This window comes from Salmo trutta, chromosome 16 (assembly GCF_901001165.1).
Source record: "Salmo trutta chromosome 16, fSalTru1.1, whole genome shotgun sequence".
NCBI classification, from domain to species: domain Eukaryota; kingdom Metazoa; phylum Chordata; class Actinopteri; order Salmoniformes; family Salmonidae; genus Salmo; species Salmo trutta.
In genome coordinates, this window is record NC_042972.1 from 60,314,307 (window position 1) to 60,327,167 (window position 12,861).

Genomic DNA, 12,861 nt, shown 5'->3' on the forward strand with positions numbered 1-12,861 from the left:
GGGACCGTGTAACATTGTTTTTGTTTTTTACTCTGTACTCTAGCACTTCCGATTTGAAATTATACAATGACAATGAGTTTAAAGTGCAGACTGTCAGCTTTAATTTGAGGGTATTTTCATCCATATCGGGAGAACCGTTTGGAAATTACAGCACTTTTTGTACATAGTCCCCCAATTTTAGGGGACCAAAAGTGTTGGGACAAATTCACTTATATATGTGTATTAAAGTAGTAAAACGTTAAGTATTTGCTCCGATATTCATATCACGCAATGACTACATCAAGCTTCTGACTCTACAAATTTGTTGCTTGTGTTTCGGATTATTTTGTGCTCAATAGAAATTAATGGTAAATAATGTATTGTTATTTTAGAGTAACTTCTATTGTAAATAAGAATAGAATATGTTTCTACACACTTCTACATTAAAGTGGATGCTACCATGATTACGGATAATCCTAATCGAATCGTGAATAATGATGACTGAGAAAGTTAGACGCACGTGTCACTGACCCAATACTTTCGGAGCTCACTTTATATTAAACCCCCTATGGTCCTTTGAGCCCCTCTTTCAAAGTAACTGGTATCTCTTCCCTAATTATGGAATAGCCATGGGAGTCAAAATAATGGGCAGCTGGGCATTTTTCTACATGACCCTAAGCATGATGGGATGTTAATTGTTTAACTAAGGAATCACACCTGTGTGGAAGCACCTGTTTTCAAATGACTTTCTAGCCCTCATTTACATTTAATAAAAAGTGTTTCCTTTATTTTGGCAGTTACCTGTAGGTTGTAATCTCATTGATCAACAGCTCACCCAAATATTACCCAATTGTCCATGTTGAAATTACATGGTGTGCCCAGTGGGTAATCATCCCAAGAAAAGGAACTTACAAAATGTATGTTTATCATGCTTTTCCCCCCCTCCTCGCAGATATTTTGAGGTTATATTTTGAGGTTCGTAAACCAAGATGTCTCTGAAGGTTCACACCAGCAATGTCACCAACAAGAATGACCCCAAGTCAATCAACTCACGCGTGTTCATCGGTAACCTCAACACAGCCGTGGTGAAGAAGTCGGATGTGGAGAGTATTTTCTTGAAATATGGCCGCGTGCTGGGCTGCTCTGTGCACAAGGGCTACGCCTTTGTCCAGTACGCCAGCGAGACGCATGCCTGTGGGTCTGTTATAGGGGAGAATGGACGAGTGCTGGCGGGACAGACTCTGGGTGAGTCCTACTTGGGTTCTTCATCTCAATAGTGAATACTAGGGTCATGTTTTTGTTTCAGATGCAGCAAGTGTTACCATTACATTTCAGTGTAATGATGATGAGAATGTCATGATAATAACAGATCAGCATTTGTTAACCAACACTGTAGAGGGATAATTAATAAAATAGTTTACCCTAAAATCAAAGTTTGTCAGAAGTTTTCAGACCTTAAAAGTGATCTGAAGTCGATTTGAACATATTTCACGGCATCTGTTATTTAGAAATCTGCAGGTCTCAATTGCACATGAATGGTAAAGATTGGCACCATCTAACATACACAACAAATGCCGTGGAACTCAGCTTTTGGCATACAGTACCAGTCAAAAGTTTGGACACACCTAATCATTCAAGGGTTTTCCTTTATTTTTTTGTAGAATAATAGTGAAGACATCAAAACTATGAAATAACACATGGAATCATGTAGTAACCAAAATATTTAGATTTGTCAAACAAATCAAAATATATTTTAGATTCTTCAAAGTATCCACTCTTGGCATTCTCTCAACCAGCTTCATGAGGAATGCTTTTCCAACAGTCTTGAAGGAGTTCCCACATATGCTGAGCACCTGTTGGCTGCTTTTCCTTCACTCTGAGGCCCAACTCATCCCAAACCATCTCAATTGAGTTGGGGTCGGGGGATTGTGGAAGGCAGGTCATCTGATGCAGCACTCCATCACTCTCCTTGGTCAAATAGCCCTTACACAGCCTGGAGGTGTGTTTTGGGTCATTGTCCTGTTGAAAAACAAATGATAGTCCCACTAAGCGCAAACCAGATGGGATGGCGTATCTCTGCAGAATGCTGTGGTAGCCATGCTGGTTAAGTGTGCCGACAGCGTCACCAGCAAAGCACCATCACACCACCTCCTCCATGCTTCACGGTGGGAACCACACATGCGGAGATCAATCAAGTAAACACTCTTGACCTTATGGTACAGTATGTACCCCATGTAGAATCCAGCAGTCATGGCTATACGGGTTGGCCCTGTTTTATTTTGGTCTTGCATAATGTGTAAAAATACTTTAAAGTACTACTTAAGTTGTTTTTTGGGGGGTATCTGTACTTAACTATTTATATTTTTGAAAACTTTTACTTCGCTACATTCCTAAAGAAAATTATAAACTTTTTCCTCCATACATTTTCCATTACACCCAAAAGTACTCAGTACATTTTGAATGCTTAGCAGGACAGGAAAATTGTCTAATTCACACACTTATCAAGAGAACAATCCTGGTCATCCCTACTGCCTCTGATCTGGTAGACTCACTAAACACATGCTTTGTTTTTAAATGATTTCTGAATGTTGGACCATGCCCCAGGCTATCCGTTTAAAAAAAAAAATAATACCATTTGGTTTGCTTTATATTAGGAATTTTAAATGATTTATACTTTTACTTTTGATACTTAAGTATATTTTAGAAATTACATTTACGTTTGATACTTAAGTATATTTAAAACCAAAAACTTTTAGACTTTTACTGAAGTAGTATTTTACTGGGTGACTTTCACTTTTAATTGAGTCATTTTCTATTAAGGTATCTTTTACTTTTACTCAAGTATGACAATTGGGTACTTTTCCACCACTGTGTGCCTCTGGGAGAGAGCAGATACACACTACTCTTAGCAAAGGCCCAGCAGGTCTATCTGAACCACTCTTACAGCACTCCCTGTAGTCCTTATCAGGCCTTTGAAGAGTGGTGCTTGTTATCAAAGCATTCATCTCAATGGAACTCAGAGATTAATCTGCACTGCACTGAGCATCATTCAACACCCTTCTACTGGTCATCTGGTACAGCTTCATCCCCCATTACACAGAGCCCTAACTGGACTCTGTCAGGGAACTAGAGCCCTAAGGGCATTTTCCTATATGGGCGATTCTACAGAAGTGTGCAAATTGCACCCCCCCCCCCCCTTAAAACACATTCCAAACATATATAATTATGTAAATAAATGTCCTGTTCTAATTCAGTCCAAGGCAATAACAAACATAGTTAAATTAATATAGTACACAGTCACCGTTTATACACCTATTTCTGTTGAGGTGGCTGTCCTAAACCCTGACTCCTAAACTTTGACTCCTAAATTGTAAAGCAATTCAGGATTTTTGTATTTTTTAACAATATTATTTCAAGAGAAAATCTTTTTCTAATATTACATTGAAATATACTAATCGAATTAGTAGTTGTTTATTTTTAAACATCGAACTCAAAAGAATGCTGTACCATCTTTTGATGTACACCACGGAAACACACACTAAAAGACTGTAGAATGGGCCTCCCGAGTGGCGCAGCGGTCTAAGGCACTGCTTCGCAGTGTTACAGCATCGCTATAGACTAGGGTTCGATCCTGGCCGGGACAGGGAGTCACAACTGGCCGGGACCGGGAGTCGCGCAATTGGCCCAGTGTTGTCTGGGTTAGGGGAGAGTTTGGGGGGCTTTACTTGGCTCATCGTGCTCTAGCGACTCCTTGTGGCGGGCCGGGTGCCTGCAGGCTGACTCTGATCGTCAGTTGAATGGTGTTTCCTCTGACACATTTGACCAGCTGGCTTCCGGGTTAAGCGAGCAGGTGTTAAGAAGTGTGGTTTGGCGGGTCATGTTTCGGAGGACACATGACTCGACCTTCTCCTCTCCCGAGCCCGTTGGAGAGTTGCACTGATGAGACAAAAAAAAATATTACAAAAAATAGACTGTAGAATGAATGTGCCTTAAGCCACACCCCTACAAATATCACCAGGTGATGGAATTGCACCCCTCTCCAGCATTGCCGCATGGTGTGTAGCAAGTTGGTAAATCTTTATGTATTTTTAAGAAGTGTCACTACGAAACACCTAATATGTAAAGTTCGCTTTTGGGACTAAAATATGTTTGCTGGGGTGTACATCTGGCCAAATGAAAAAGAGCCAGCCATATGTTAGCTATGGGGATTCTTTAAAGTCCAAACAGAAACGATCACAACAAAAACAATTGACACGAATATATATGAGGCCTCATCTTTGTTTCTGGCTATCATGGCGTCTGTTACAGGACAGGTAGCACCATTTTAAAGTTGCATGCTCTACCAACTGAGCTACAAAGGACCACCATGTGGGTAGAGGACAAGGGCACACTTCAGGAAAAAGTGTAGTATTGAGATGCATAGCCAGCAGGGTGGCTCCAACCCTCCAAGAGTCCAAACATTTACATCCATTTGGCCACTACATAGAGATCTATAATGTGCTATACTGTAATGTACTTTACTGTACTGTTGTCTACTGCACTGTCCTGTGCTTGAGTTTACTCTACTTGAGTTTTTTACAATTGAAGAAAGGGCCCATGGCCTCTTGATCAAGTGGTCTTAGTCTTGAGAACACTCAAGATCACAAATTCAGTCTTTAACCTCTATGGGCTAGTCAACAGCCAGTGTAATCCCGTGGCGCGATATTCAAATACCTTAGAAATGCTATTACTTCAATTTCTCAAACATATGACTATTTTACACCATTTTAAAAGACAAGACTCGTTAATCTAACCACACTGTCCGATTTCAAAAAGGCTTTACAACGAAAGCAAAACATTAGATTATGTCAGCAGAGTACCCAGCCAGAAATAATCAGACACCCATTTTTCAAGCTAGCATATGTCACAAAAACCAAAACCACAGCTAAATGCAGCACTAACCTTTGATGATCTTCATTAGATGACACTCCTAGGACTTTATGTTATACAATACATGCATGTTTTGTTCAATCAAGTTCATATTTATATCAAAAAACAGCTTTTTACATTAGCATGTGACTAGCATGTGACTAGCATTCCCACCGAACACTTCCGGTGAATTTACTAAATTACTCACGATAAACGTTCACAAAAAACATAACAATTATTTTAAGAATTATAGATACAGAACTCCTTTATGCAATCGCTATGTCCGATTTTAAAATAGCTTTTCGGTGAAAGCACATTTTGCAATAATCTGAGTAGATAGCCCGGCCATCACAGGCTAGCTATTTTGACACCCACCAAGTGTGGTACTCACCAAACTCAGAATTACTATTAGAAAAATTGGATTACCTTTGCTGTTCTTCGTCAGAATGCACTCCCAGGACTTCTACTTCAATAGCAAATGTTGGTTTGGTTCCAAATAATCCATAGTTTTATCCAAATAGCGGCGTTTTGTTCGTGCGTTCAAGACCCTATCCTAAGGGTAAAGAAGGGTGACGCGCCCGACGCGTTTCGTGACAAAAAATTTCAAAATATTCCATTACCGTACTTCGAAGCATGTCAAACGCTGTTTAAAATCAATTTTTATGCGATTTTTTTCTCATAAAAAAGCGATAATATTCCGACCGGGAAACCCTGTTTTCGTTCAAAGACGAAAAAGTAAAAACATGGTGTCTGCTCGTGCACGCGCCTCAGTCTCATTGTTCTCAGATCGACCACTATCTAAATGCGCTACTGTTTTTCAGCCATGGCCTGCAAAGTCACCATTCATCGTTCTGGCGCCTTCTGAGAGCCTATGGGAGCGTTAGAAAATGTCACGTTATGCCAGAGATCCCCTGTTTTGGTTAGAGATGATCAAGAAGGCCAAGATAGTCAGAGAGAGCGCTTCCTGTTTGGAATCTTCTCAGGTTTTGGCCTGCCAAATGAGTTCTGTTATACTCACAGACACCATTCAAACAGTTTTAGAAACTTTAGGGTGTTTTCTATCCAAATCAAACAATTATATGCATATTCTAGTTACTGGGCAGGAGTAGTAACCAGATTAAATTGGGTAAGTTTTTTATCCGGCCGTGCAAATACTGCCCCCTATCCCCAACAGGTTAACTTGTCATGGTCTCAACCACAGAGTTAGAGAGATCATCATTATGGCGCTGCCTGTAGTCAGTTCTTATTTTGGTGTGTTTGATTAATGCATACATCTTATTTTGGTGATTTAATGACACCTGCAGTACTGGAGTCATGAACCAATTTGTGTCATTAATTTATTGTGGCCACTAGATGGGGGGGTGTTAAAGTAATTTACAAACCATAGCATCCAATTTGAAGACAATGCTCTGATCATTGGCTGATTACTCCCAACCCATAGGAATCTTGACCCAGCTGACTACTTTAGAATGGTGGAAGCCTTCAATGGCAATGTCCATGCTAAAATACGTTACATAGAGGTTGAGTCCTCTATCCATCTCTATGGTCTCATCTCACTGGGTCGGGATCTTGGGACCAATGTCCTTGTATAAATATTGGTCCTGGATATTACCTTAGTATTTGGTTTACAATGCATGGGCAACACAATTTTGAAGAAGACAATGACTGATCATTGGCTGATCACTCACAACCCATAGGAATCCCCACCCAGTAGACTACTTTTAAATGGTGGAAGTCCTCAAAGGCAATGTGTATACTAGGAAAAAAAGTCAATTTATCTCTGACACTGAAACGCCTGTTATTTTGCCAAAATATAGGTAATGTGATCATTTTAACATCTAACATGATTGAATTACTTATGCATCTAATTAATTAACAAGTTTCAGATTCACACAATCGACGTTGAACATTTTACAGAGAACAATAGAGATTATATTACTCAATTAATTTTAAAAGGTTTTAAAAAGCAGTTTAAAAATCTTCAGGGGTCCTGTGTGGCTCAGTTAGTAGAGCATGGTGTTTGCAATGCTAGGGTTGTGGGTTCAATTCCCATGGGGGACCACTGAGAGAAATGTATGCACTCACTACTGTAAGATGCTCTGGATAAAAGCGTCTGCTAAATGACTGTAAATGTAAAACATATACACTTACTGACACACGCCTTTTATAAGCGACGCACACACCTACTCATAAACACACGCTCACACATAAACACACCTTTATTTAAACGAGGGGGGGGGAGAAATACACACAGCTCTTTCACGTCACGGTCAAGTTAACAAGCTTTCAGTGTGGAGCGATGCCCTAGCGTACTCCTGCCTCAGCCCTAAGCCCCCACAGTGGGCGTGCCCAGAGAACACAATCATGAGGCCTGGTGCTCAAACTGGAGGTGACAGTGACAGCTAAGACTTAGAGCACTGATGCTAGCATTAGCTACAGTGCCTTCAGAAAGTATTCATATCCCTGACTTATTCCACATTTTGTTGTTACAGCCTGAATTTAAAATGTATTAAGTATATTTTGTTTCTCACCCATGATCTACACACAATACATCATAATGACAAAGTGAACACGTTTAAAAAAAATGTTTGCACATTTATTGAAAATGAAATGCAGAAATGGCTCATTCCCATAAATAAGTATTAACATATGTATACATGTTAATCACCTTAAACAACGATTACAGCTTTGAGTCCTTCTGGGTAAGTCTCTAAGAGCTTTGCATACCGGGATTGAACAATGTTTACACATTATTATGAAAAATATTATTCAAGCTCTGTCAAGTTGGTTGTTGATCATTGCTAGACAGCCAAGTCTTGCCATAGATGTTTAAGCCAATTTTAAACTATAACTAGTCCACTCAGGAACATTCAATGTCATCTTGGTAAGCAACTCCAGTGTATTTTAGGTTCTTGTCCTGCTGAAAGGTGAATTTGTCTCCCAGTGGTGGAAAGCAGACTGAAGCAGGTTTTCCCCCAGGATTTTGCCTGTGCTTAGCTCTATTCCATTTTTTTTTTAAATCCAAATAAACTCTGTAGTCCTTGGCGATAAAAAGCATATCCATAAACATGCTTCAAAATATGAACAGTGGTGCTACAGTAGGTGATGTGTTGGATTTGAAATAGGAAGAGTGGTACTAGGTGATGTGTTGTGTTGGTTTTGCCCCGAACATAACACTTTGTATTCAGGACGTAAAGTTAAATTCTTTGCAACCTTTTTGGCAGTTTTACTTTAGTGTCTTATTGCAAACAGGATATATAATTCTTTATATTTTTATTCTCTACAAGCTTTCTTTTTTTCACTGTCATTTGGGTTAGTATTGTGAGTACTACAATGTTGTTGATCCATCCCATTAAACTGTTTTAAAGTCACCATTGGTCTCATGGTGAAATCCCTGACCAGTTTCCTTCCTCTCTGGCAACTGAGTTAGGAAGGATGCCTGTACAGTGCATTCGGAAAGTATTCAGACCCCTTAACTTTTTCCACATTTTGTTACATTACAGCCTTATTCTAAAATTGATTAAATTTGATTTTTTTTCCTCATCAATCTAGACACAATACCCAATAATAACAAAGCAAAAACAGGTTTTTAGAAATGTTTGCAAATTTATTAAAAATAAAAACAGATACCTTATTTACATAAGTATTCAGACCCTTAGCTATGAGACTCGAAATTGAGCTCAGGTGCATCCTGTTTCCATTGATCATCCTTGAGATGTTTCTACAAGTTGATTGTAGTCCACCTGTTGTAAATTCAATTGATTGGACATGATTTGAAAAGGCACACCTCTCTATATAAGGTCCCACATTTGACAGTGCATGTCAGAGCAAAAACCAAGCCATGAGGTTGAAGGAATTGTGGGAAAGGGCACAAAAACATTTCTGCAGCATTGAAGGTCCCAGTGGCCTCCATCATTCTTAGATGGAAGAAGGTTGGAACCACCAAGACTCTTCCTAGAGCTGACCACCCGGCCAAACTGAGCAATCAGGGGAGAAGGGCCTTGGTCAGGGAGGTGACCAAGAACCCGACGGTCACTCTGACAGAGCTCCACTGTTCCTCTGTAGAGATGGGAGAACCTTCCAGAAGGACAACCATCTCTGCAGCACTCCACCAATTAGGCTTTTATGGTAGAGTGGCCAGACAAAAGCCACTCCTCAGTATAAGGCATAAGACAGCCTGCTTGGAGTTTGCCAAAAGGGACCTAAAGACTCTCAGACCATGAGAAACAAGATTCTCTGGTCTGATGAAACCAAGATTGAACTCTTTGGCCTGAATGCCAAGCGTCATGTCTTGAGGAAACCTGGCAGCATCCCAAAGGTGAAACATGGTGGTGGCAGCATCATGCTGTGGGGATGTTTTTCAACAGCAGGGACTGGGAGACTAGTCAGGATTGAGGAAAAGATGAACGGAGCAAAGTACAGAGAGATCCTTGATGATAAACCTGTTCCAGAGCACACAGAGTCCAGACTAGAACCCGATCCAACATCTCCGCAGAGACCTAAAAATGGCTGTGCAGCAATGCTCCCCATCCAACTATAACAGTGTAGCTTCCGTCCTTCTCCTCGCCTCTACCTGGGCTCAAACCAGGGACCCTCTGCACACATCAACAACTACCTCCCACGAAGCATCGTTACCCATCGCTCCACAAAAGCCGCGGCCCTTGCAGAGCAAGGGGAACAACTACTTCAAGGTCTCAGAGCGAGTGACGTCACCAATTGAAATGCTATTAGCACGCACCCCGCTAACTAGCTAGCCATTTGACATCGGTTACACTCACCCCCTTTTGACTTCCTCCTTTTCCGCAGCAACCATTGATCCGGGTCAACAGCATCAATGCAACCGTATAGCTTCCATCCCTCTCCTCGCCCCTACCTGGGCTTGAACCAGGGACCCTCTGCACACATCAACTGCCGCCACCCTCGAAGCATCGTTACCCATCGCTCCACAAAAGCCGCGGCCCTTGCAGAGCAAGGGGAACAACTACTTCAAGGTCTCAGAGCGAGTGACGTCACCGATTGAAACGCTATTAGCGCACACCCCGTTAACTAGCTAGCAATTTCACATCAGTTACACAACCTTATAGAGCTTGAGAGGATCTGCAGGGGAGAATGGGAGAAATTCCTCAAATACAGATGTGCCAAGCTTGTAGCATCATATCCAAGAAGACTCGAGGCTGTAATCGCTGCCAAAGTGCTTCTACAAAGTACTGAGTAAAGAGTCTGAATATTTATGTAAATGTAATATTTCAGTCTTTTTTTTATAAATTATTATCCATTATGGAGTATTTAATCACTTTTTAGAATAAGGCTGTAACGTCACAAAATTCAAGAGGTCTGAATACTTTCCGAATACACTATATTTGAAGTGACTTGGAGTACGGATACACCGTCCAAAGTGTAATTAATAACTTCACTGTGCTCAAAGGGGTAGTTAATTTTTACCCATCTACCAGTAGGTGCCCTTTGAGAGGCATTGGAAAACCTCCCTGGTCTTTGTGGTTGAATCTGTGTGTGAAATTCATTGCTTGACTGACAGATAATTGTATATGTTGGGAACAGAGCTGAGGTAGTCATTTAAAAAATAATGTTGTTAAAACACTATTGCACAGAGAGTCCATGCAACTTGTGGCTTGTTAAGCAAATGTTCACTCCTGAACTTAAATAGGCTTGCCATAACAAAGGGGTTGAATACTTTGACTTTAAGGCATTTCAGCTTTTCATTTTAAATTCATTTGTAAAAATGTGTCTACATACATCAACAAACATAATTCCACTTTTGACATTATGGGGTATTATGTGTAAGCCAGTGACACATCTAAATTTAATGTATTTTAAATTCAGGCTGTAACATAACAAAATGTGGATAAAGAGAATATTTTCAGAAGGCAGAGGGGCAGAGAGAGGCGTATCATGGTTTAACACCTCCCTCTGGTGGAGATGGTAGGTCTGCACAAACATTATGGTTGTTGTCAGGCTTCCAGTTTGCCCTGTTGTGACTAGGCACTGGACAGATCTAGAATCAGCTTCCCTTCCCCTATGGGCTCCCTTTTGTGTTATGGCTAGGTTCAATGCAGCAATCAAAGGGTGTGGTCCAGATATTCTTGTTATGTAGTGTGTTTCCTTTTTGGCCCTTTATGTTGATTCACCTTTACCTGACCCCCAAATGTCAGACATAATACTGCAGCAGTAACACCTGTAGCAGAAATTTCATATCCTTCTCATATTGTCTATGTTTGATGTAATATTAAGTATTGTAATATTAAAGTTCACCCAAATTACAAAATGACATATTGGTTTGTGTAAGCAGTCTATGGACAAGGTATGACAAACAAACTCAAAGCATGGATTGCTATCTGACAACTGTCTCCAAAAGCTAAAATCAGGGCTTGTATTGGATTTGTTCGACAAATGCTAAAAAAAAAAAGCATTTGGAGACCGTGTCCAGGTAAACAAAACCACTGCTTTGTCTTATGCTGTCCATAGACTGCTTACAGGGTAAGGAAACCCATATTTAGTTCACCGAAATTGCAAAATTATCTCTTTAATAACAGATGATAAGGGTGATGGTATACATCACCCTTATCTGTTATTAAAAAAATAATTTTGCAATTTCGGTGAACTAAATAAATATGGGTTTCCTTGCCCTGTCTGAATATTTACGTAAATGTAATATTTCAGTCTTTTTTTATACATGTGCTAAAATTAGTTAACCTGTTTTTGCTTTGTCATTATGGGGTATTTAATCACTTTTTAGAATAAAGCTGTTACGTAACAAAATTCAAGAGGTCTGAATACTTTCCAAATGCACTGTATATTTTAAGTGAAGTGAGCTTTAGATAATTGAGAGATTAATTTTGTATCACTCTTTCTCTGTAACACACCCTTTCTCCACTCCTCCTCAGATATCAACATGGCGGGAGAGCCCAAGCCCAACAGACCCAAAGGACTGAAGAGGTCTGCCGCTGGTCTCTACAGGTACATAGGAGAACCATCTTGGGTTCCATGTAGAACCCTCTGTGGAAAGTGTTCTACATGAACCCAAAACAGAACCAACAAGTGTTCTTGTCTGAGTGTACTCTATAAGGTGTAAAGCGTAAATCATGTGCACAGACGCAGAGCCTCAAAAGTCCGGCATTCTGTTGTGACATAGCTATGTGGCTCTGCATACCTCCCCACAATTCCCAACCAATGCAGCTCTATTCATTTGAATGTGTTGACAGTTTGAGAAATTGCTTGAGCTGCGCTGAGAATTTGAAATGTATGAAAGCCAACGGTTCAATATTCTAGAACACTGCTGTACATATGCATCCACATTTGGACTATTAAGGCTTCATGGAAATAAGGGGGGAATAAAGGGTCAATCTCTAGTCTCAATAGTTGCTGATAATTCTTTACTCATTTCCTATCCTTCCTCTACACCGATCTGATAGAACTTGATAGTGGGATTTTTGCCTTACTGCTTTGATCTGTCTTTTTTCTGAGGTCAGTGCACATGAGGGAGAGGAATTTGGGAACTAAGGAGACTATTGATGCTCATTGTCATTCCAGAACATTATAATGTTGTCTAGATATTTTCTTTGTTTCTTTCAGTGGCTATCACTTTGATAATGACTACTACAGAGATGGATTCTATGACAGGTGAGTGGATTACACCTGTAAATACACTTTCGGTGTAACTCTACATTGCACATCATCCAGCAATGAGAAAGAGAGAATAATTTTGCAATGGCAAACATTCACAGTAAAGTAAATAAAGAGATCATATTCTTTCATCGGTGACAATCGTTTTGCAATCTCCCAAAAAGTCAGTCAGTGATGGCATTTTAATGCAGTCATACAGACACAAGTAATTTATTTTGTGAGGGTGCAAACCATTAATGTCATTGATCAAAGACTATAAACTATATATTTACTTTCATGGGACTTTTTTTCTGAGCAGTGGAAGATGTTGTTGCCTTTTATTCTCAACTCATC

The 12,861-nt window shown here is 40.1% G+C and overlaps 1 protein-coding gene across 1 annotated transcript in view; it reads left to right on the top strand.

The window, feature by feature from the left end:
- The first annotated feature begins 968 nt into the window (after positions 1-968).
- LOC115151126 (RNA-binding protein Raly-like) overlaps positions 969-12,861 on the top strand; it is a 43,053-nt gene continuing 31,160 nt past the window's right edge. The window contains exons 1-3 of the mRNA XM_029695136.1: positions 969-1,224; positions 11,790-11,862; positions 12,478-12,525. Coding sequence (XP_029550996.1) covers positions 969-1,224; positions 11,790-11,862; positions 12,478-12,525 — 377 coding nt within the window. The remainder of the gene's footprint in view (positions 1,225-11,789; positions 11,863-12,477; positions 12,526-12,861) is intronic.